This window comes from Grammomys surdaster, unplaced genomic scaffold (assembly GCF_004785775.1).
Source record: "Grammomys surdaster isolate TR1022 unplaced genomic scaffold, NIH_TR_1.0 259, whole genome shotgun sequence".
In the NCBI taxonomy this organism is placed as follows: Eukaryota; Metazoa; Chordata; class Mammalia; order Rodentia; family Muridae; genus Grammomys; species Grammomys surdaster.
In genome coordinates, this window is record NW_021604700.1 from 1,407,165 (window position 1) to 1,434,118 (window position 26,954).

The window sequence follows — 26,954 nt, forward strand, 5'->3', positions numbered from 1 at the left end:
TCTCTCTCTCTCTCTCTCTCTCTCTCTCTCTCTCTCTCTCTCTGTGTGTGTGTGTGTGTGGGTGTGTGTGTGGGTGTGGGTGTGTGTAAGTGAGTGTGTGTGTGTGTGTTTCTCTCTTGTCTTTCTTCCCTCCTTCTTTCTCTCTTGGGTATGCAGTGAAGTCTTATAGTTGGCAAGAGAAAATAATCATGACTGTGTAACCTAAATATATCATTTAAAACCACAGAGACACACACTTACACAGATTAAAACTAGAGTAGAGGTGAACTACATAATACACCGATTTGAATAATTCCCAAAGCATGTAATAGGAAGGGTCTGACTTTATTAACGTTCTGTGTTTTTCATTGAACTTTGAAATAAACATAGTCAATATCAGTAGAGAATTACTGCTCAGTCTTCCTGGACTCATTTTATCTTTCTAGTCTTACAGACATCTCCAGTGTGCTAAGTGCAGAAGATCCTTCAGATGTAAAAATATTTACTGAAAGAGATTAGAAGCATGGGACCTTTTCATAGACATGAACTATGGCCTCAGAGGTACAATGATAATTGTGTTCAGTAGTGAATTCCTGGAAAGCAAGAGGATACAATGGAGGGAAATCTTATCAGTGGAGGAAGTGATAAAACCCAGATTGTCTCACAGTCTTTTCTAAATACAAGACAGAGTGGAGAGAACACAGAAATAAACTGAATCTTTGAACTCCAAGGAGTTAGAGAAATTTGAGGGCCCTTTCCAAATCCTAAAGGGAAGATGTTATCACAAGAGGGGTTAAGGAACAAGACAAGGCAGAGCAGGAGGGGTCCCACACTACTTTACTTCTCCTTGTCCTTCAGGACATCCACCTCAAAATTCTCAGATACTGACAAACTCCAAAATAACTCATTTTTAAGACCAGACTCTTGCTATATGACCCCAGCTGACCTCTAACTCATAATCTGGATCTCTATAATATTTACAATCTGGATTTACAGTCCTGCGTCACTGTGCTCAACTCAGAGAACTTTGCATTGGAATTCCAATGGTTACTCTTATTCTAACAAGATTGTGTTCTTCTGGATGTGAGCCTGGTTTCAAAGGCAGGTTATAGTCCCCTGGCACAGAATCCACACGCTGAAAAGGTCTCAGTTGTGCACTTTACACTTTACGTGGAAAATTGAGACGTGAAACTCAGTTTCAATTAATCAACATTTTAGATTCCTCAGTTATAAATGTTGCCACTGACTGTAGACCTTGAGAATATAATGTACATGTGGAAAACATTAGGCGATATTGATTCTAATTTTAAACTGTGTGCAAAGCAAAGCTAAAATAAATCAGAACAATTTCAGAGCTTACAGGCATGTGCACTGCCCTTCATCTCTTGTAATGTGTGTGTGTGTGTGTGTCTGTGTGTCTGTGTATGTGGGTGTATGCAAAGATGTCCTCAGAGAGAATATTTTAGAATACAAGCCTCAGAGTAAACAAACCACAGTAATACATGTCACACACCCAGGAGAGCAAAATGATACCCTTTGCTACACATAGACGATGACATAAATTTAAATAAGGCGGGTTCCAAATTTAAGCCTCAATGGCGGACCTTTAAGCTGGATGCCTTAAGCAATAACCACCACTTCCATGGTTCCAGGTTATCACCTGCCAATCGAACATGTAACTCATCAGCAAGTGATCTCACAACTTTTTGGAACCTTTATGTTAAGTGGAGTTTTGTTTGCTGAGTCCCAAAAGCAGTTCAGTTTATCACAATTCAAGCATTCATAAAGAATTTATGATGTTTCAAGTCCCCAATATCTTAAACGGGGATTAAGAAAACTGTGTACTTTAATGTTCCCATAATTCAGGAACTTCTTCATAACTCACTGGAGTTATAAGAGAAAGTAGTCCATTGAAGAAGCCAACGGCATGAAGGCCATCAAGTATAATGTACAAGCTGCCTGACACCATCTAATTCCAAAAGGCATGTAGGTATACATAGGCTTACCCCACAGGCAACATGTGAACCTGGAAAATAATATCTTGATGTTCTCAGTTTCTTCCTTGGTAACTCCCTCCCTCCCTGGCTGTAACTACTACTTATAAAATTCTTCTCTTCGTTCTTCAAGAATTCTGTGCTGTCATACTGTCAACTCTTTCCCAGTCATATTAAGACAAGAGTTCCTCTCTACGTGCAATGGATCCTCAATCTTGCTTCCTAGATGGCCACACGTACTCAGAAGACAAGATACAGAAGGCAGGCAGGCAGAACTCATGCCGTCCCTGCAGCCGTCACTTGGTGCACCAAAGACTGGGCATTGCTCTTGCCAAAACCTGCTCTGGCGTCCACGTTTTCTCCCCACACACTGCTTCCTGCCCTTTTCTCTAAGCTGTTTCTACCTGTCTCTCAAAGGCTCTCTTCCATCTGGCCCAATACTCACATGCAGATTTTTAATGCTTTGTAGTACAATTGGTAATGTTTCTGTTATACGCTAGTCAACGAAGATTATAATTCTGACTTTTTCTCTAATGTGATTGTATATGTTTATATTACTTATTTTTATGACTTTGTAAAGATGTATTAGTACAATACATTGTATTAATAAAATGTTTATAATTCACGAAAATTTCACATGATTAAGTTTTATATGGACAGGGTGTATGGTCATGACATAACCAATAAATACAATCTGCTCAAAAAGAGACCACATAGACAACACAGTAGACAAATGAGAATTATTAAAAATCAACACATACAAAGAAAGATGGAGCCTTGGTTTAAAAATTTGTGTGCAGAAACCCAAGGGACTGAGCTGATGACTAGAGCACTGTTCACTCATGTGATGTGCCTGCCAAACAGAGCAGATACAGGGCTCCCATGAGCAGAGGGCCCCAGATGTGGCTAGAAGCAGGTCTCTGTTATCACCTTCTGACAGAGGCCAGACTCCAGTCTCAGCCAGAACTGTTGGTATCTGATAGTACTCTGGAAAGGAGTCAAGCGCCTAACAGGGTAATTTCAAAGACAATATTCAAAGTCGATTTCAATTCTAAGGCTCTAAAATTGACCAACTTTTATCAAGACCCAAGAAATAAAAATAAAGGTCTCTCACAGAAATAGTTATTTCTGATCTATTTAGACTGAGAAATAAAATGTTCTTAATTTTCCTTTATATCTATTTTATTAGAAGAAATATTGTTATTTTACTCTAGTAAACATTTTTGCAATGAAGCATTTTGACTTCCAAGCATTATCTAAAACCAGACAGAAGCAGGCCTGTGAATTCCTGTGAGGAACAGATGACTCCTTGGTGGGTTGAGTGGCATATGTGGACTGAGTCAAGGCCTTATATGTCAGTGGATTATCTTTACCTAGAGCCTGAAGTGTTTATTTTTCAGTGTGTCATGTGTTTATCCTTAAAAACAGACTCACCCAAGTACTGTTTGAAAGAAAGATCACGAAACCTCCCGTTGTGATTCACACCTACCCTTCTTCAGCCATTTGCACGCTCTGCTTTCAAAACAGGCAGAATATACTTCTGTAATCTTTGTCCTTGATGTTAACCCAAAAGGTCATTAGTAAGTCAATGGTTCATTAAATGGTACATTAAAGTTCTGAATAAGGTTCCAGAATGGGTAGCTAAAAATGAGTCACGCGTTTCTATTGGTGCCCACCATTCTCTCAGTCCCTTTCATTCACCCTAGAGGACACATGGTACTTATTCCTCAAAGAACTTTCACCCTTTTAGAAATGCTAACAAAAACTCTAAGAAGCACAACAGCTGTCAAGGTGTTTCATTTTTCCACAGAGCAGCTATAAAATACTAAAATTTCCTTCATCATCATCCTCACACTATAGAAAGTTTAATTATTATCACTCTTAAATAAACTTTGCCCTTCTAATTTAGTAGAAATGTTCTGAGGAAAGAAACTTTCTAATTATAATAAATTTGCCATTTTCTGCTCATTAATTTTAGGTGAGCTAATTACTCAAGAGAAGTTGGCCAACAGGAATAGAGGTAAAAATAATTGAGAAATAAATTCACTTTGATAAGGATAATGTCATCCCTAAACTCCATCTGTCTTTAATTATCTACTTTTCTGCCTTGAACTAAAATAAAAGAGAAATTATGTAAATAAATATGTTAATTTGATTAGATTAACAAGGTTACTTAAGGCAACAGTTCTAAGGAAAGTAATAGAATGATACAGGGCTGGCTTGAGCATTAAAAGCCCCCTGATTCATTTTGGTTTTGGTTAATAATTTCTTGAAATTATAATGTAATTATATCATTTCCCCTTCCTTTTCCTCCCTCCAAATCTTCCCATGTGCCTCCTACTTAGTGCCTTTTATATTCATGGCCACTGTTTCTTTAATTATTGTTACATACATCATATATGCATACATTTGTGATATATTGTATATATAAATACACATATATAGCTATAGATACATACATATGTACACATATGTACAGTCAATGAAATCAGCCTTGGTGTTTAAAATTTGGGGAACTGAATGAGTCATACCAAATACTATCCCAACACTGGTGTTTACTCATTTGTAGGAATACATGTATGTTACATGTACACATGCATTACAAATTGAACTTCTTGAGCAAATTGTTTTCCTCAAATTAAACAATTAAGTACAGGTCATTCTTCTTTTAGAGTATACATTTTATAAAAACATGGTTGTAAATATATCAATACATTTCATACATAGCAAATATATAAAAAACATAAGTCAGATGTATATTAAAATTAAAAACTATTAATGTAATCTATATTGTATAATATATTGTATATTATATATTATACATACTATATATTAATAACAATATATTAAGTAATATATTAATATAGAATCTATAATAGGCTATATTGTTTATTAAAAATATTAATCTAAAAATATTATATGTAATATAATATTAGCATAGATATTATATATTGCATAAAATATTATATATAAAGTATAACACCAAATCTAAAAATAAAGTCTTTCAGACATTTGCACAATATCTACATCTATGGTGATATATAACCCCTTCTCTCTTTTCTTGAGCCATGTCTTATTTTTTTTCCTTTTTTTGGCATCTCGTTATTTTTCAGTAATGAATCTAGAGGTAGGAAGTACACGTGTTCATAGCTGTGTGACTTGGAATACAAGGAATTATCTACCAAGCTTCCTGTCTGGTCCAGCAAATCCTCCTAAAGATGGTATAAAGATGGTATTGTCTTGCTCTCCATTTGTGAACACGTTTTGCTCCTTTATCCATAGTGTCTCATGGCCTCTGTTAGCAAAGAATGTTAGTATCAGCCACTCATCCCTAGGAAACAACTGCCCCGCCCCTCCCCACCCATCTGCTGCTCTCCAGTATGTTTATCCCTCTGCTTCTCTTTTGTTTGTTTGTTCTCTGTTTTGGGTGGGGGGGGGAGGTTTGCTTATATTTTATAAAGTTTTATTCTGTCTGTTATTTGTACCTTTAAAAAGGTGTAACAATTGAACAGTTGACCTCCCAAGACAGGATACCAAGTTTTTGTTGGAATCTAGGTCTATACAGGCTTTGACATGACCTGGTTTAATGATGCAATACAAAGCAATGTAGATGGGCAAGAGTGAGTGAGTCCGGGTTCCAGCTGCATCGTACGAGCTCTGTAACTTTGCACAAATGATCTTAAGGCTCGGGGCACGTGGGAGGAGGATTCGGAACCTACTGCAGCAGTTTTAACTGTGCTGCATCTGGTGACATTGACATTTTGTTGGCTCCTAGATGAAATGTCATTCAGACTTGCACTCAGGAACATGGTATCTGCAAGTGAGCTACCCCGTCAGTCATCTGTCAGAGGACTCAAAGGTTCTCAAGAATACAGTATTTAGCAAATTGTTTGTGAAAGACACATCAGTGCTGGCCCTGATCATTCTTTTCCCTTTATATGCCCCTTCATCTCTCACTATTTCATTTATGGAAACCGGCATCCAGATCTTGGAGATCTGGACACACTGTTTCTCACTATCGCGTATGTGCAAAATATATAGTAAACTTTCGGGAATGGAGGGCGGAAGAGGAGGTCCTTGGTCCCATGAAGGCTGGACACCCAGTGTGGGGGAATTCGAGGGTGGGGAGGTGGGAGTGGGGGGGGTGGACAGGGGCACATCCTCATAGAAGTAGGAGGAGGGGGATAGGATAGGGGGTTTCTGGGTAGGGGGAAAATGTGGTAAGGAGATAACATCTAAAATGAAAATAAAATATCCAATAAAAAAGTAAAAAATAAAAAAAAATGTTTTGCTTCTTAAAAGTGTATGCTAACTTTGTGTTTTGTAACCAGGGTTACAATGGAGTGATCTTTCACCAGCCCCTGGGAGAAACTTACTTTTGGAAAAAAAAAATGTCCAACAGTGTATTCTACTGAAAGCAATCTTTCCAAATGAAAATGCACATTTAATCTAATGGAGCACGCCTTGATTTTTCAACTAAATTCATGAGAAAGAAGCATCCTATGGTGAGAGGAAAGGAGGAAAGGTTTGAAATAAGGTGAGGAAAGATTCTTCTGGAAGAAAGGGGCTTCCTGGTAGAGCTTGAGCTGCAGTCATGTTGGTTAGTGCTATGAGGTCAACTCTGGCTAGACAAAAGGGTCAGAGCCCTTCTGGTACTGCTCAGGTTCTGTAGGAGGTAGAAAACCATCATTAGATCGTGTTGTATGTGAAAATGGAGGCTGTAGCTGCAGAAAGTTTTCCTCTGGGTTCATCTGGCTCATCAAAAAAAAAAAAAAACAAAAAAAACCCTCTGCTTCTCTTAAAGACTTGGAGTAATTAGGCCCCGGCCCGATTTTCTTAGAGTTCTATCCTAATACTTTTGGGTTTTTTAAGATTATGCCGTTTTCACGAAAGAAAATTAAGTTCTAAGGAGAGCTTTGTACTTTGGGAGGTTCAACACTATACATAAAAGTTGTAAGTACCGTTCAGTTATGTAGAAATCTCTCGGTTATTATTTTTGTGGATTTTTTTTTTGGGTATTTCAAGTGTTTGACTAATGTGCTTTTTGTTCCCTAAAACATTTGGATAAAATATTCAGACACATAATAGTGCCAATAATTTTATCCTAAAACTCAACAGGCTTTATAATTTCTTATAAAGAATGTGACCCTAGGCAGCCCTCTTTCCTACATATTTACAACTTTATTAATTGCCAAGCTGTGTGTGATCTGAATACCATTGGTTGCCATTTGTCTTCCCCTCCTCTCCCCAAGAGAGAAAGTTCATTTGCCTTTCAACTTAATGTCTCTGTCAACCAGATGAAAAGAAATAAAATACATGTATAAATATGCAATCAGCGTAATGATTTGAGCATAGTAAGTTCTGTCAGTGTTTCTTAGAAATGTTTAGATTAGTTTTCTCATTCCATTTCTCAATGGGAAAATAAACTAATACAGGCAATGTTAATGGGCAAGTATCTAATGTACTTCAAACAGAGTTCTCTTTTCACATTTTTAAAGGCCAATTTGAATGTGAAAGAAATTTTTTTTTTGATATTTGCTTTTCCATAAATCCAAGTCAAGTTTTAATACACCAGTAATCCTTGCTGTACTTGACTTGATTTGGCAGTGGTCAGAAAGGTCAGGAAATTATAATATCAAAAAAAATCTATTATCCTTCATGAAAATTTTATAAAATATATAACATACTTAGTTGCTCATACTAATCTATAAAACAACAAAACATTCTCCACACAAAGAAAACAGTATGTACTTATGCTAAATATGAAATGTTAATGCAGTCTAGAGTTGTTATATTTGCTTTATTTTAATTTGTCCCTTACTTTAAAATTTTTTTGCTTTAATTGAAAAGCGTAGCATTCACTAGAAACTTTCGAAATGCTCCCATGGTCTCTTGATTCGTGTAATGGCACTCAGTGTTGAATGAAAGGAAAAACTGAATATCTGATTTCTTTCTCAACGAGATATTCTAATTGAGCCCTTGTGTATCTTATGACAACACAAAGCCAAAATAAAACAGCAATAAATAACAATTAATTAGATGCACCTCGCCCAGTGCAAATGTCTAGAGACATGGACCCTAGCTCCACTTCCAAGAGAGTTCTGTTTTCTTTTGTTTTGTTTTTGTCTTTTTGGAGGTAAAAATCAAACGACCCTACATATTGACTGCATCAGACTCAATTCCAGAGGATGTTGGGAAGGACTCTGCCAAGAGAGTCAACGGGGTGTGAGTCAGGAAGCAGGATCCTTCACCCTGGAGACAAATGGCACAGGGAGGATACAGACACTCCCTGAAGATCCTTCAAAACACAAGAGGGGAGAGGCAGGAAACAGCCGTGCAGTGCCAGGTCTTATTTGGAATGTAGCTATTTTCAGTCTCTTCAGACTTTTGTGAAGAGAGTTCAGCTGTATTCTTACAGAGAAATAAGCAAGCACTGTAAACCTCTTGCTAATAGGTCCTGGGCTTGAAATCTTCCTTAAGTGGCCTTTCTGGGTCTCTACAATATCATGAAAACTGAGATTGGATTTTTAACATATCTTTGCAGCACTGAGTTTAAATCATTTTGATACAATGTTGCTGCTTATGATTTAAAAAAAAAAGTGTTACTCATTTATCCAACAACTATCTAAGCCCCTCCCTATCATCCTGTTTTCTCAGGGGTTCACAGTAGAATTGGTGAATGTAAAGATTGAGGCAACCAAGAAAACGGAATCCAGCCAGTGATAATCCCTTAACGGAATAAACAATTCTATAATGACTTTTTTCTTCAACATCTCAACATCTAAAGATTTTTCACTTCTGAGAAAGAAAAAAGTGACTACATATTAAATAACAATTTAATGACAGCTGTAACAACATGCTGTAAGGACAGAGGGATGGAGGATTACTGACAGGAAACATGAGGAAGATCAAGGGATGCTTATGCAAATTCACCCACATATTCATTAACTATAACTCAGTTCTATGTGCACCTCAAGACATGCACAAACGGAAGCAACCTCAGAGCTCCCAATCAAGCTGTTCACCTAACACTGCAACTAATTAAACATTATACTTCAAACTGCAATTTGACCTGTGCTCATGTGCCTATTCTGGTATAGCTATTTATCACTCCATTTGCATTCATATGTGAGCATCCTCTACATGCCAGGCATCTCCCTCAGGGGATCTAACAGTGTGTGGTGCCTATGTATAACGATGCCAAGCATGTTCCTTTGATGTAAATAAGACAGCTTCTCTATGAGGAAGAGATAATGAGATAACAGTAAGGACAGAACGGGACTCTCTGGAGAGATCACATTCAAGATTAAACTAGTATTTTAAAGACTTTAAATTTCAGAGTGCAGAAGAGAAGGGGTTTAATGACAGGACATTCCTGTGCACGAAGAGCAGCGTACACTCAAGCTCCAGGGGAAGGGTGAGGCCACAGTTATGGAAGGGTCAATGCAAGTCCCCTGAGACAGAACACAGAGCCTGGGGAAAGAGTGGCCCAAGAAAGGGATGAGAGACAGACAGGACTCAGTCATACCACCCCACAGGGAGTATTTGCTGAGGCCCCACAGGGCTCAAGTCAGTAACAGCATTATGCAGAAATGTTCAGAGATGTGTTTTGAAACTTTTGCCTACAGATTCAAGAAGGGCCTGAAAAGTCAGAGCAGGAGCAAACTCAAAAGCACCACGTACATGCTTTTCTCCATTACTTCAGACCAGGAATCATCGGGATTAGATTCTGTATCTATTGCTTAATTCATTCTAGACATAGTGGGGGGAGAATATGGCATTTCTTGAGTCCCTTGAGAGACAACAAATCCTTCCTTTAGATTTTAAAAATGAAGAAAGCCAGCCAAAGATAAATTATTTCCCATTTCACTTACCTGAACATACAGTTCTCTCAGTTCATACTGAAACTTTTTCGGATCTGTGGTAATTGTCACTGGACCAATTTCTGTGGAGATCAAAAAAAAAAAAAAAGACAGATCAACGAACAGTAACCATTAACATTAAAGATTTGTTTGCAAATGCATTTTTATGTAGTATACAATTATTGACTAATAACAGGGAAAATGTTAAAGACTCATTTTATAGCTACTGAGAGATAGTTCGTAAGTTACTATGAATTGTGCATGTCTAAACAGTACATTTTTAACCATAGGAAACACAGAATGTAATCAGAAGTGCCACAAGATCTCAGGCCCAGTTCTTTTTAGTTTCACAAGTCATAAAATATTTATTGAGCACATTCATGACCACTAAGGCCTAAATGAATCAATCAGAAATTCATCTTATAATTCAGTTTTTTAAATTATAGAGAAAAATTCATCCCAGTTAGTTCAAAATAAAATACACTGCTAAACCAAAGGGGGAAGGAAGAGAAGAGGAAAATGAGTGTTCACCATCAAGCATGCAAGGTTTCTTAACACCTTTGAGAAGCACAGATACAAAGTCATTAGCCATGTAAAAAATACTCCTCATAACTTCTTTCCCTGTGTTTGGGATGGCTAGGTCTCATTATCGATATTCTGGCTTGAATACCTTCAGGGCTGTGTTCCCTCTAACTAGTCCAAACTTACTGAGCAAGCCACCACTTCTAACAGCAACAACTTGGGACTATTGCTTCCCATGCAAAGCCATGACTTGTGATTTAAGTCAAGTGAAAAGAAGCAATCTGGATAGCAGCTTGTACTAAGATGGTCATAAACACATGTGTACATGAATACACACACACAGATGCAACATGTGCATGCACACATTATTTTTTGTCATTGTAACAAATATTTTCACTTAAAAAAAGCTTATTCTTAAAAAAAATTAAAAAATATAATTGAAAGTGCCCATATACAGATACCATTCGCCTTTATAAGAACTCATCCCTGTACTTGAGTAATAGTATTCAAATTCATCTGGGTAACATGTAGGAAGAGATAACATTTAAATTCTTAGAGTAGAGGAAAAGTTTTGTATTTTACATCAGGAAGATATAGGATACACTGGAAATTACAGCATGCAGTGGCAACACAAATCTAGAAAGGGTCTCAACAGTTAGCTTTTATAAAAGACGGTCTAGCTTCAGTGGCATGTTGGATTTTATACTTCAAAGGATAATCGCTAATTAGCCAGGCCTTGCTACATACGGCTTGAAAGAAGACTGCAGAGTTTTTAAAATAATGAGATAAATTGGAAAGGCGCATGGTTTCTCTGCCATGACCTATGTCATTTTTCTAAGAAATGGCACAAGCTAAAATATCTTTGAACCTTCCCTATAGATTAGACACCTCACAATTTGCAAAAGGAACAGAGAGCTGATTGGCTAAACTGTGTGAAAATGCAAACATCTGCATTCCATACAAAGCAGAGTGGCCATTAGCCATGTTCTGAGTGTATGGAAAAATGAGGGAAGCCTATTCCCTCAAGACTAAACAAAGGCATACTTTGCAAAAGAATGCAAAACAGTGACTGGGCATGCCAAACAGTTACACCCTGACAGATGAATTGTCATCAGCACTGTCAAGCCAACCTTCTGTTCCTGCATGGCATACGACTAAAGTCATTCTAGAATGTAGAAAGGGACACAGTGAAGATAGGGCTGGAACTATATAAAAAATAAGAGGGAAAAATAGGAAATGTAGCTTGCAAAAGTGGTCACTCTAATGCTACAATAAGAGGGGGGTCTGGATACACACTTGTCTTTAACAATCGGGGTCAGAGGTGCTATTAGAGGAAGAGAATTGGTTAGCCTTCATTTAGTTACCCAGGGACTGTCAAATATACACCTGTTTTCAACCAAGATCAGAATCTGCTCTAAAGCTCATTAATAAACATTTTTGCAAACTACTCTGGACAGCTGAGATAAATCTTTTATCATTTATGAGAAATGCTCGGGAGAGGTAAAAGTTTGCCAAGCTGCCATAACCCTCCAGCTGGAAGCGGCCTTTCCAACTTTTAAAACATTGAGTGATAGGACAACTTGGCAAACACAGCTCTCCTCCCTTACAGCACTGGCTTCCATTCCAGTCTCTCTCTTTACTTAATGGAGCCCTGCGTCTGTATGTCACCGGCAATTTCCTCTTCCTTCTCCCTCCTGTTGATTTCATTTCCTGCCAGGCTTTCGATGATATTCAGCAGGTACGAACGTGTCCTCTCTTCCTGCCTGAACGTGGTCTTTACTATTCACAAAATTTCATGGGAACTCTCAAAGGCAACCCAAGCTTTCCTTTCTAGGTATCCAAACTTCAAACTCTGTTAGCATCCCTCGGCAAGAGACTTGTATTTCTCTCCATCCCCGCGGTCTTCCCCTGGCCCAGTGCACCTCTCTCTACATTAGGCCTCATTTAAATCCAGTCTCTTGAATGTTTTGCCTTTCCACTAGTGTCCTTTATTGTCGTCTCAATAATTTTGACTGTAATAAAAACAATAGAAGACTAAAAGTGTATATTTAGCAGAAGTGCAGCAATCTCCTCCAAATCTTGCTCTGCAGGTTTGATAGTTGTTTCCTTTTTTTTTAATGTTTATGGCAAGTTTTCATTTACTTATTACTCTTATTTTTTACAGTCCTGTCATTACTCCCTCTGGGTATGCCCTCCCACAGTTCCTCATCCCATTCCTCCTGCCCTCCCACCTCACTCCCCCACCCCACCCCTCTGCCATGTCTCTCCACTCGCTGGGGCCTCATGTCTCTTCAAGGTTTGGCAAGTCTTCCCTCATTGAGGCCAGACCCGGCAGTCCTCTTCTGGATATGTGTGGAGGCCCTCGGACCAGCTAGTGTATGCTGCCTGGTTGGCGGGGCTCAGGGTCTGAGAGATCTCAGAGGTCCACAGAAAAACCAACCCAATCAAAAAAGTACAGTGAGGTACCCATCAGTCTCACAAGAGAATCACAGAGCTAGGTGAGGGATGAAAGTCCTTTGGTTCATTCTTTTGCCCTACCAACCAGAAATTTTAAGATTCAGAGAAGATGAAATGGAAAACTTTGGGTGGCAACAAAAGAGGTAAAGACAGCTAACATTCCCTACACTGATGAGCCTAGGCAGCTCACCAGCTTTGCCTCTCATGCAGAGCATGTGTTTTATGAATGATTGTACCATTGCTAATACTGTCTTCCTTTACTCTGCCTCATAGATGGAATGGGTCATAACTGGAATCCCTAATTGGATGTCTAGAACCCTTTATCTTTGTATGCCATGATAATTTCTTATGAAGCAATGGAAAATTGTCTCTGTTGCCTAGCAAATGTTGTAATCAAACACAAATGAAACCTTGGGAAAGAAATCTCACTGGAAAATTGCTACGCAAACCTACATCAAATGCCTGCTTGACAGTTGACAGCCATACATTTTGCCTTCAAAAAATTTCACAATCTGCAAGGAAAAGGAAAATGTAGATGTATAACTACAACAAAATGTAGCAAGTTATTTCAACAAGTGAAATTATGAGAAAAATCAGGTAAGAACACCAGATGACTTTTTAAAAAATAGTTTAAGTTGATAAAGAACTAAGAACTTGAGTGTAACAGCTGTTATAAACTCAGCACTTGAGAACCTGAGGAGGAAGGATCTCAAGTTTGAGGACAGTCTATAGGCTACATAGGAAGACCATGCTTTGGCCGCTGTGCTCCAAAAAAGAAACTAAGGGATATCTCATCTGAAAAAGTAAAGACTGTATGTAGATTTCAAAGTAGAGGCCAAAGGAGAACCCTTTTAATAGAAGTTTCTTTTAAAGTCTGTGCATGAAATTTGCAATGCAGTCCTATAGTTAATAGTGTAAGTTACTACCTATGACTATGTTTGCAAGTATATTTAAAACTTGTAAGAGTCCATAACATACGTCGTCCCCCTCCGAGTCTTACAACAGCCTCCTGAAGTAGGTAGAACTGACTAATGATAGAGACAAGTGAAGTTCAGGTGGTGAAACAGTCACTCAGCCTCTTGAAGGACCATAGCATCAAAACCCTGCAACAGTATCTACCCTATGATTCTGGTTGTTAAACCATTTTTATGTCCCTTTGTCTTAAGCATCAGCACCCAGAGAGGTGAATCTCAAGAGTACTGAAAGACCAAGGTTTGAGAGCCTAGTTTCTAAATGTTCCATCATGGGCTTCTTGCTAAGCTAAGATCAGTAATGATTGATCATGTCCTGAATGCTTCTCATATCAGATGTGACCACAATGTTTTGACTTTGAGTAAATGGTTGACGTACCCAATACTTTAATTTCCACACAATTTATTTTTACAAACAAGTCATGTTGGAACATGTAACTGTAAGATATGTGTCATAATTCTGAAGAGCCCTTTAGATTTAAAAAAAAATTAAATTCTAAGACGAACTTGCCTCATCTCGATATTTTTGCTATTTCCTCTTTCCCTGGGCTTTATCAAAGGCATTGGATTTTGTTCCAGCATCTCAGCCATTGTTCTCCTAATCTCAAATGCTGGGCCTACTTGAGAAAATAATGGAAAGAAATTCACAATGTAATATTTTCTTACATTGCTTCATTTGGCAAGATCAATATCCAGCTCCTCGCTTCCTTTTTCCTTTCCACACACTGATTTCTGGCCCTGAGAGTGTTTCCACTTTGCTTGGAGCAGTTTCTTGATAATGAGAGCCTCTGCCTTGCTGCTACCTCCAGGGCATCTGCTCTCATGGCTGCAATCATGGTTTGTGGTGTTTTTCCCCTCAAGTTAATGTTGATAGTCACAAATAAGAAGGTGAAAGTGATGAATAACTCCAAAGCAATATGTACCAAACAGGGCCTGGCAAATTAAAAGCCAGATTCTAGCTGTGACTTACAATAATAACAAGGCTCTTAAAAGAAGTCTGAGCTAGCATCTGAAAAGAGACAATTGAATAATACACAGGAAGAAAGAAAACATCTTCAGTCTCTGAGAAAGATGGAGAGACCCCAGAGCTGGAGAGGAACGTTAAGAGGAGACGACAGGGAGGGGACCTGGAAGAGTGGCTGCCTGAAGAGGTCAGGTTAACAAAACGAGTAACAGTAGAAACAGCTGCCTCAAATTTCCTCTCACCTTAAAGTGAACCTGGCCCACTTTCTAAAAATTGTATTCTCAATTTAATACAAGTCAATTCTATATGATTTTTGTGTGCAGAAACGCTAGTGCATGTATGTGTGTGTGTTTATATATACACATGTGTATATACACACATACATACATACATACATACATACATACATACATGCATACATACATACATATTCGAAGCACTTAAATTGTTTTCTGAATAAAAATGAAGAAATCATGTTTCCTGTTGGGGAGACGCAACGTAAACCAGATTCATAGTTATACTCAGTTGTAAGTACATCATTCTCTTTCCAGAGTCCGCCATCACTGTCCTTTATCCTCTTAAGATGATCTGCATCAAATTGACAAGAGTAGGACTGATGTGTGCATTTTAGCTGGGCTGGTGCCAAGTACATTTCAGGGCCCATTGTATTCAGTACATTCCTCCTCTCATTAGAAGAGGCACCTGTAGGGACCACTGGACGGCCCTTAATGACTCTTTTGGCCACAGAGTGATATGCATTTGGTACATTTTATAAAATTGGAGTCAGAGACAAATTCATGAGAAACAGATTGTCTAACATCAACTAGATAGCATTCTGTTCAAATATCCAAAAAGGCCAGTCATTGAACAAATGAGCCGTGTGATAACCTTAGTGCAAGCATTCAGCAGAACTGCAGACGGTGTGTATATATAATGCGCAGACTGGTTCAGCTCATTTATTCTGAGCTGCTGAACAGGATGTAGGAAAAAATGGCAAATGAATTCAGCAATGCTACCCAGCTCTTTAGAACAGGAAGTAAAGAAGAATGCCTTCATAGTGGGCATGGAAGATGAGGGATGGAGAGGCTGTTATCGCTTAGACTGGACGAGGGCCAGGGCATCAGCAACTACTTTTTGTATAAACAACTGTGGGATTTTTAACAGCAGCAAAATACAGACTTTCCATTTTGTATGTAATCATAAACATAAAATTAGATTTTTAGCATCTATTATGTCTGTGTGCTGCTAAGGAGAGACAGTTAAACATGATATTTTTAATTCATCTATTTAATAAGATTCAATTAAACAACATTTCTAATAAGATCAGGGTACTAGGAAGGCAAAGAATAATAAAACAAATGTCATATCCAAGAATACTTCTTAAATGTAGTAGCTATACTATTATAAAGAAGTGTTCCTTAATTTTATAATTAAAATTTTGAAATTATTCTGTATGAGTGCATATGACTGTGTTCTGTAGGTGGATATGTGTATTATGAGTGTGTGTGTATGAGTAAGTGTGTTGGGTTGGTATGTGTGTATATGAGCAAATGTGTATATGGGTGTGTGTGTATGAGTGAGTGTGTATGAGGTGTGTGTTCGTATGAATGAGTATGTATGTATATGGGTGTGTATAAAAGTGTGTGTGTGTGTTTGTGTGTGTGTATGTGTAGCAATAATAGGTTTCCATGTGGATTTTTCAGACACGCTCAGTGCTATGTATCCTCCTACCCTATCCTTTGCCATAGCTTCCCATCCCTCTCTCTAAATCTCTCTCCTGTTGCTCACTTTTCCCTTTTATATCACCCTCACATTCATATAAAAGGGTTTAATTAGAATTGTTCTATACAAAGGATTATGATCATCCCAGAAGCCACAAATTACCAATTAAAAAGCTCAGTGTTAGGTGTGGGTTACTTCACTTTGAGGTTGTTTGGGAGTGCCATATACAGTCCCTAAAAAAACAGGCTACTGAAATTGTGCTTGGTTGCCTACCAGAACTTGATAGTAAGCCACCCGTTGCTTACGACACTATACACTTTTGTCAAAGGACATGAGAAATCAACTTGATACTGACCAGGAAGCTTCCCTCATGGTGGCTAGTTTGCACAGCATAGTACTATGTAGGTTGCTGATCAACATTCTTACCCAGCTGTTAACCCTGTGAATTGCAATAATGACCCGTGTGGCATCGTGTCAACATGTCCACAGGTGGAATAGTGGCACAAGTGCTCTGGGGTCGACCAACCACTTGCTGATTAGAATTAAGGCCTATTTTTATTATCCCGCTAAATGGACATACTAGCAAACTCCAAATTTGTATCTTCTATCTATAGTACAGCTCGCAGACCCCACTAGGGAAGTTTCATTGTGCAGTGGACTAAAGCTGATGCAGGAACTCACTACTGGTCTAACTATAGAGAAGGCCAGTGGGGTGCTCGCCCACAAAAGAGTGAACCACTGTGAAAGAGGGGGCAGAAGGTTGTAAGAGCCAGAGACCAAGGAGGACCAGGGTGAAACGATATGTTCTCAACATTATAGGACCTCAGTGCTAATGAACTCAAAGCAGCTGTGGATGCCCACATAAGATCAAGCCATTCAACTTCCCAGCATGGAACAGGGAGATCACAAGACTCTACCTCACACAGAGGAGCTACTGACGACTAATGACTTCTGGGAGGTTAACCTGACTTTGTTAAAGGCCACACATTTATGAGTATAGAGAGAGCACAAGAAGAATTCAGTGGGTTTTTTAAAAAAAAAAAAAAACAAGACACAACGTGATGAGAAAGGGAGTTAGGGGAGTATTTAGGACAAGGGATAAGGGTTACTGGGTCAAATTATATTGAAATTCTCAGAATTGAGTGCTGAAATTGCATGCATGTGTCAGCACACATGGAAAGATCATGGTCTTAATTCTTTGAAGGTAGACTGAAGCCTAAACTAATGCTGAAGCAGGGAGATCTCAAATTTAAGGATAGCCTTAGCTACATTGCAAGGTCCAATGCCCTGTCTCAGAGAAAGGGGAGAGAGGGAAGGAGGGAGGGGAGAGGGAGAGGGAGATGGGAGATTTCATAAAAGAGATGGAATTGCTGAATCACATGGGAATTCTATTTTTCCTTGTTTTTAAGAGGACCTTACTGTTTTCCTCAATGCTAACAAGTTTTGGTTTTTAATCAATGATGCACAAAGTTTCTAGTTTCTCAAAATATCTTTAACATTTGCTGTTGTTGTTGTTGTTGTTGTTGTTCTATACATTAGCCATTCTCCTGTGTGGTGGTATCTCACTGTAGCTTATTTAGCACTGATTTCCCTCACGATTAGATGTTGAGAATCTTTTTTAATGTCCTTGTTGAACATTTATATCTTTTAAAGATGTCTCCTCAGACATTTTGCAAATTTTTGATCCAAGCTGTGTTTTGTTGTTGAGTTTTAAGAGTTTATGTAGACCCTGAATTTTAGTCTGTTGTCCCATACAGGGTCTAGCACTCTCCCATAAAACCTGCTCTTTGCTGTCAATAGTGTCTTTGAATACATAAAATTTCAGTGAGCTCAATTCTTTTTCACAAATTACTGAAATTTATTTTAAAGTTTTCATTGCTCTGTTGGGAGACTCACTCACAAGCAGGTCATAGGACAGAAAGAAAAAAAGAGTATGGCGTGTCTAGCCATAAATGAATATCTACATCACACCTCATCCCTCTCAGGACAGGAGTCACCATGAAAGAACAGGGGGAACCATGGTAAGAGCCAGAGGTCACTTTTGCAGCCATGAGTTAGTTTCACAACCATGACAAGGACGTTTTATATTCAGACCAGCTGTGACTGCAATCCTGCAATTGTAAGACCAGCACAACATCAAGCCAATCAAAATCCCAACATGACTGGAAGAAGAGCTCACAAAGTCTCACCCCTCACTGAGAAGCTGTGGGCAATTGGTGGCTGTCGGGTGTGGGAAGTCAGAGGGCTGGATAAAGCCTGTGATTGGTGGCTAGTCCTACATCTAGGTACCTACAGGGAGCAATAAACGGACTCCATGGGTTTAACAAATACAGGAAGGTAGATGGGAAGATTGGGAGTGGGTATAGAAGAAGCTGGAGGAGAGGAAGTATGGATACAATTAATCAAAACACTGAATACTCACGCATGAAATTCTCAAAACTGAAATTGTGAAAAGAAACAGTAATAATAAATAGCTATGTTGGACATCTTTTAACATTCATATTCTTTCAAGTAAATATACAAATCAGTTCAAGTAAAATAAAAAGGGAAATTATGAAAGAATAAATTATTAGTTAAGAATTAAACATCTATATATTTTCCAAGTATTTACAAAAGATTCCAATATTGTTGTGATTTCCACATGTTGGGAGAATAGGCTACACTTTGTCTTGATTGTTTCCATAACAATCAAACAAATGTATGCACACTTTCTATTGTGTTTTCAAGACAAAAATATGATTAGTGATCCAGACCCATATTTGCAAAGTATTTTATTTACAAAAATACAGGAGATGTGTTAACATGTGGTGGGTGTGTAAATGACATGTATGTGGTTTTCTCTAAATATTTGCACTGATTCAAACACTAGAACAACAACCTTGAGGATGGCTCAGCTGTCAAGAAAACATACAAGCAAACAAATGATTTAAAGGAAGTCTTGATTATGAGGCTCAGAAATATCTGGGTGTGCCTGGGCAGCTGCATGGATTTATGGCCAGTACATTTGTACAGGGCCCAGTTCTTAGCAGAGCCCCTCCCTAGAGTCTAATGCTTTACAGTCGCTGCTCTGAAATTACTTTTCTCTTTGGAGTTGTGTTTTGTAAGTGAAGTTGATGGAACAATGGATTTAGATGATAGGGCTTCAAGTCCTAGCTACTGTCTGAAGTCTGCCTTCCCACCATCTTCCAGAGCAGGTTCTCAGCCACAGATTCTCCTGTTTGCAGACTATGCCACTCAGTAGCCCAATGGATTCAAGCCAGTTGTTATCTTCAAGCCCACAAGGACCAGGATGTGCACAAGGATCAGGGTCCTCAGGCGCCCTGCATTATCCAAGAGCAGTTCATGCAGAAGGCAAACCTTGCTCTGGGATGGCAGAAGTACACCAGTGGCTGAGGCCAAGTCTTAAGTCCCTCAAGCCTTTCTCAAACTCTGGATCTAACATACCCTGGTGCCCAGGTTTAAAGACTGCTATGGGTTGCTTGTTCATCAAAGACTGGGGCTGCTGGGAAAGATGCCTGGCTCAGCTTCACTTGCTGAACACATTTGGGGTACAGAACTTGCGTCTCAATGCTTGCACGAGGGGTAACATCACATGGCAGCTCTGCCATGGGTCAAGTGTATCCCACATGATGAAGAACCTCGTGGTGCTCATGTCATGCTTCACTTAACCCAGAAGCATCCATGTGCACCAGATTGCCGGTGCAGACTTTGTGCCAGAAGGTACAGGCTCTCTTCCTTTCCTTCCAACCCTCTAAAAGCTGGTTTAAATTACTAGCATGAATTTTTACCATCCATCTTTATTTTGTGGAATAAATGCAAATATCACAGTGTTTAACTGGGATGCAGATTTACTCAAATTACACAATTCATATTTTGTGGCTGATCCCAGATGGTGACTACAGCTGTCCAAAAGAGACAAACACAAGCCAGATTAAGGAATGCTGAAGAAGAAACCGTTTACAATTCTAGCAATAGTATGAACATTCCAGGTTTATCATGAAATTATGTTAAATAAGATTCCTGATGAAAAGGCATAAGCCATTTCTAATGAAGAGGACAACTTAAGTATTAAAATATATGTATTCTAAAGTTACTTTAATGATTGAATATATCAAAATTGATATAAATTAATATATCTAAATTTAATAATATACCTAAATATATATTCTCAAGAATTTAGTGCTGCATTTTAGAAAATGGCAGTATTAAATTTACTTTTAAGACAATAAAGGTGATTAGATCAATGAAGACCAATGAAGGAAAGAGTGAAAAAGGTCACGTCTAACACACACACACACAGAGAAAGAGAGAGAGAGAGAGGGAGAGAGAGAGAGAGAGAGAGAGAGAGAGAGAGAAACAGAGACAGACACACACACACACAGAGAGAGACAGACACACACACAAACACTTAAAACAGACAAATGCATAAATAATTTCTTTAATTCTAACTTTAATTCCTATTGTTGCAGTATATGGTAAAACAATCTCTAAATGGATTAATTGAGTAACTATAACCAATGCAATTATTTAAACAAATCTAAATTAGAACATATACTAATTAGAATACATATCTAGAATCTATAGACAAAAATATTCTACAAAAATATTCCCTTTCTCAAGGCAACATATTAAATTAAGAAAAAAATCTTATAGATCTGAGTATCTGAAGAATAAACAAATTTTAAAAAACTAAAATAAAACATAAAAGTAAAACTTGGTAACATTCTTACCAAGGATGAGTATAAACTAGACTCTGTAGTGTCTGCAGACTGTTCAAATTGATAAAAAGAAGCAAAATGCTAAACACCAGGTAAGAGTGAGGGCAAAGATGTAAACAACACTCCAATCCAGTTCCTGTGAAAGGTGTGCAAACTGCTGCACACTTGAAACACACCAGGCAGGAGGGAAGACTTTCTTAAGATTGCTACACAAACCAGAGGCGTAGTGAACCCGGAACAGTTATACTTAGGATAATATTGTGTAGAGTTGCCATTGGTGTGTTGTATGTATTCTGGTATTATAAGACTTAAAGATACTTGTAATGAATTCATTTTCCTGTGACAGTTCACCAGAAATAAAAGGACACTGACATTATCGGGATGTGAATAACAAGTCTCAATACTTGGGAAGCGATTAAACTACACAACTCTCTGAAGACTGACAGATGGAAGCTTAAGTATCATTGCATGTGGAAGCACAAGCTGATGTTTATCTATAAAATTAACAGGCAAGTGGAATTGCAGATGTTAACTGAAAGTATCTGTAAAGGCACACGGGTTTAAACACAAATTCTGAAAGGCAACACCAATAAAAACGGATGTTTCGACTTGATAGAATAACAAATACTTTTTTATTTTTCAATTTTTTTCTAAGCAGGGGCTGGGGAAATGGCTCAGTGTAAGAACACTTGCCAGGCAAGTGGGAGGAACCAAGGTTACATTGCCAACACCCACATAAAAGCTGGACACTGCCATAGGAGCCTGTGATCACAACGTGGGAAAGCAGAGACAGGCAGATTCTGACAATTTTCTGGCCAGCTAGAGTAGCCAAGACAGTGAGCCACTGGCTCAATACCTCAAGGAAGTGAGGAGGACATGAAGGAAGACATCTCACCTGCAGGCCTGGTCTCAGCATGCACCCTCATACTTGCATGCATGCAACATGACACATGCATCAAACATACACACACATACACACACACATGAATGTACACACACACACACACGAATGTATGCACGCACACACACATGCACACACACACACACACACACACATGCACACACTGACATACATACACACATACAAAACACACACACATGAATGACGTTAAAAGATTTTCTAATCATTGTACTCACAACTTAAGAAGGCTTGGGGGTCGAGTTTGTGTTATTGGCTGTGTGAAGTTACTAATTTGTTTATTATGGTCGATTGAGAAAAGCACAAAGATATTTCTCATCATTGGACAAGATACAAAGGGTTCATCTGAGGCATCATCTGTCAATGTTGTGAGTTTTAACAGTTTAAATATTTAGCATCCAATGAAAACAGTCGTTGTCCAGATGCCATCTTCTCTTCCAGTGCCCTCACATCTCTCTTTCAATCCTTCTAAGGGCACACTTCTATGGATGTCACCATTTTACTGATCAGTCTTTGGTCACAATACAAAGAATCTCTGTTCACTCAATGACACAAAATACTACTAGGGTTTATAACCTCAGAATCCAAACAGAGCCTGATTTGGGTTATTTTTCTTCAGATAACCAATTTTTATTTTCTTTGCATATTCTTACAGTTATGCGTGTCCTTTTATAAGCAGATGTCTTAACTCTTGCATCTTCATTAACTCATAAATTGTAAAATATTTGGAATCATTGTAAATGTTGAAGACAAACTGAATTATTGATTTGAGCGTGCCCACTTTAAACATCAACGCTTCTGCCAATATGAAGAGGTTTGGAGTACTTGCCTTAGTTAGCAGATTAAAAACAACCAACATTTGGAAGTTGCCTACATCTCTTTAAGATCAGTAAGTTAGTTCCTTTGTTCCCTTTTTTCCCTCCATTGTTCCGGTCTGAATCTTTTCCAAAGACTTTCAGCATGAGACAAACTCCATCATGACGTTAGGATAATGAGAAAGCATCCGCCTAGTCCTTTCAAAACACCAGCACACGGCTAACAGCGGCAAAGGCAGGCATGAGCCGCCCCACAAATGCCAGTGGCACGGATCCAAGACCTTTCAAAAGCTCCAGAGGAGAAACAAGGGGCAGTCTGTGGCACCCTCTCCTATCGCCACCATCAGCCCTCCCTTACCAAGTGACACCTGTGAAGGTTTCGATACCTCTGCTCCCAGTTCCCACACTTCTCTCCTTCACTCTGAAGAGCATTCCTGTTAACTGATGGTATCGAGCCATCCCTTGAAAGCCTGTGCTCCAAAGAGCAAGAGATGCTCTCTCTTCATCATGCGCTCTGTAAACAAAAGTCCTGTAATTGAGGTGTGTTGTACAGGCACCCATTAATAACAATTAGCAGAGACACCAAAAGAGGAAGCGGGCCAACCAAAGCTCCACGCCAAACTGACTAATGTGGCTTAGATTGCTGCCGATCCACAACCTGCTGGAAAATCTACTGAGTTCCCATGAAAAGGCTCATATGATCTCAAGTGTTTCCTCACAGGCCCCATCCCTGTTTGCTAAATGTCTAAGCTAAGACAATTCGTATTCTTTTGATTGGAGTCCAAGCAACTTCGGTTGAAATCAAGACTCTGTCACAGATTAAAGTTTGTTTCAGAGTTTTGTCAAATTCCTTCAAGTTTTCTTATCTGAGAATCCTGCATATGTAATATGAGGTTGGCATGAGACCTTAGTGAGGGGAGAGTACACGGAGGGACTGGAGTAGCAGAGCACGCAGGGAAGCACAAATAATGCCACGGTGGCTCCCAGTAGCTTTCTGGATATTACAGCTGCTAAGTATCTGCCTACTGCATGATATGGAAGAACACCTTAACCTGGCAAGTATAAAAAGAAAATTGTTTCCTAATGCCTAAGAAGATTTACTGAATTCCAAATTCTACCTCAGAAAAGTGTTAGGCAAATTATGTTCTTATTTAGTCATGTCTGTTCGTTTTTTACATTTTTACAATATGATAGAAATTTCAAACATTTGTGATCATTTGGTAGTTTCACATAACTTAATGTCTACTTCTTGTTTTCATGAAACTGAGTTTTATTAAACAGTAAGAATTCATTTGCCAGCCTGTCACTGAATCAGATTTCCTAATTTTATAACAGATGATCCAAAGATCAACTGTGGCTTGATCTTTTGTTTATACTTTATGATATTTGTATATACTCAAGCATGAAGGAAGTAAAACAATGTAGCAAAAGTCAGATCATGATTTGAGTTTGCTTATTGGTGTTTTAGCTGTGCACCCAACAACATCAGTATGAGAAACACAATGAGAATTTGCATTATGCCATATGTTACTGTCTCCAAAATCCTATAGAAAATGACTGCCTCTTTTCTGTTGTTTACAATATGTTTGCTGTAAAGGCTAATTTCCTTGTTTACTTATCATGTTCCATCATGATTCAATTCATTTTACAGCCCTTTGGGAAACCCTGTAGAACATCTCATTTCTCTGAATTAAAGAATTCTTCTGAATGAAGAATGAACTATTCTTGTGAATGAAGTCTGAACTATTTGTGGAGAATTACCAGCTGGGCTCAGCATCTTCCAATCATCCCCACCTCCTGGTAACTATACTCTGTATAATCCCCTCACACTGGTAATGGGCTAGATCTGTGTGTGTTTCTAATGGAATAAAATAAAATGAAGGAATGTCATGACCAACGCTAGGTTACTAAAAGACCACAGGCCATCTTGTAGTCTCTCTCTTGCCTTCTGGTAGAAGCCAGCCATGAGAAGTAGATGTGTGAATTACACTCTTACCCGACAGAGTCGTGTGGCATAGACTGAAGGCAGACTCCAGCCAACAGCCAGCAAGTACTTCAGGAGCACAGTGCTCATAGAACACCCAGTCCTGCCAATAGGCATATGAGAACCTGGGATCTGGTTCATCAGTCAGTCAAGTTTTGTGATGGCTATAGGACCAGACAGTAACTTTCTTGTAGACTTAGGAGAAACCCTGATCCAGAAGGCTCACTAAGTTAAGCTGAGATTACTGCCTCACAAAATCTATCAAATAATAGATGAGGGGTTTTTCCCTGTTAAACAGCACCATTTGGGAATTGTTTTACAAAGCTTACTGAAATACAGAATGATCTGCACCAGTAGACTGCTTCATGTTATCTGTACAGTCTTCCATGTTGGATTAGTAAGTGCTCTGGAGAAAGCTGCAGTGACATTTTCAATCTCCAGATATTCAATATGGGCCTCACTGATAAACTCCCAGACACAGACAACTGTCTTAAACAGTATATACAAATTACTGCTTTAAAAGAGTCACTGCACCCATTTAGAATGGAGTTCATAATAGAACTTACAAATAGAGAAAATATGTATGTACATATGTTCCTATGGTTGTATGTATAGTTGGTTACCATAGTAGATACAGATACATATGTAATACCTTTAGAAGTGAACATTGAAGAAGTAATTAGAGAAGTGAAAACTGGTATGTGGTATAACTATAAATCGTTTTTATGGCCATATTTAAAAAAAATAGCTGGGGCTAGGGAGATGGCTCAGCGGTTAAGAGCACTACCTGCTCTTCCAGAGGTCCTGAATTCAATTCCCAGCAACCACATGGTGGCTCACAACCATCTGTAATGGGATCCAATGGCCTCTTCTGGTGTGTCTGAAGACAGTCACAGTGTACTCTTATACATTAAATAAATAGCTTAGAAAAGTAAACACTGCTGGAAGATCTCTTACAATGTGACAGTTATTTAATCTCAAAAATATGAAGAAAAGCAGAGAATATTAATTGGATGCTGAAGTCATTCATATGATTTCTAATGAGGCCTGTGCATCTCATCCTACTAATTAAATTTAAAAATCAAAGTGGCAGATGAAAGGAATGAAGAAAGTTCAAAGTGATTGGAACTGCATTCAAAATGCTGAAGAAGATATTAATGAAGCAGTCTGCTCTGCCAAAAAGAAAAGAAAGAAAGAAAGAAAGAAATTAACATCTCTAATGGCAAGCATTCTTCTTCTGATACTTTTAATTCAGTAAACCACTTCTAAATCCCTATGAGGTAATCGTGTCCTCCTCTGGAAGCTGGTGAAAACCTAAAGATGCTTCATCCTGTATGTAGTCCAATCCTTTGGTAAATGTGTGTGGTTTCTTGTTGATTCTTTAAAATTAATCCATCGATAGAGTTCAGTATTCCCAAAGATGAATTTTTTTGACATACACAGATGGTTTTTCAGATTGCTAAAGGGTCTTTTCTCTGCAGAAGAAATAGTACATCTGGAACAGAACATTATCATGAGCACTGTGAATGCAGCAAAGGAACAGCTATTAAAAGGATAGTCACTTCCTCCATAAAATACATTCTTTTAAATGAAATAGAGACTAAAAGAAACAAAGAAAAAACCAAGATGGAATAAATGTTATGAGATAAAGTGGACAGGTATGAAGGGTTAAAAGGAAATAATGGAACAGCAAGGGTTAAATTTGGTGGGAAGGGCAGGGTAAAAGAGAGAGTAAGTGAGAGATAAATTACATTAAAGTTATATGGACTTTAAGTCACATGGAAACCTACTACTGTAGAAACATTCATACACACAAAGTTAAAATGGAACTACCCTATAATATGCCCCTATTAACCTCTGTAGGCAAAAATAATTATAATAAAAAAGCCCTTTGCCAAGAATAGACTACCTCTTTTGAAGTTGTTGCCCTGTACCCATACACCCAAAATATTATAGGTTATTGTCATTGTTCTTGATCATACTCTAGAATTTGACAGTAAGATCCTATCACTGGTGACACCATGTATGTAAGTCATAGCACATGGAG

The 26,954-nt window shown here is 38.4% G+C and overlaps 1 protein-coding gene across 1 annotated transcript in view; it reads right to left on the reverse strand.

Annotated features, from left to right (window-relative positions):
* Positions 1-26,954, reverse strand: part of Hmcn1 (hemicentin 1) — a 402,633-nt gene that overhangs the window by 291,763 nt on the left and 83,916 nt on the right. Inside the window, exon 2 of the mRNA XM_028775780.1 lies at positions 9,848-9,918. Within this exon, the coding sequence (XP_028631613.1) occupies positions 9,848-9,918 (71 nt within the window). The remainder of the gene's footprint in view (positions 1-9,847; positions 9,919-26,954) is intronic.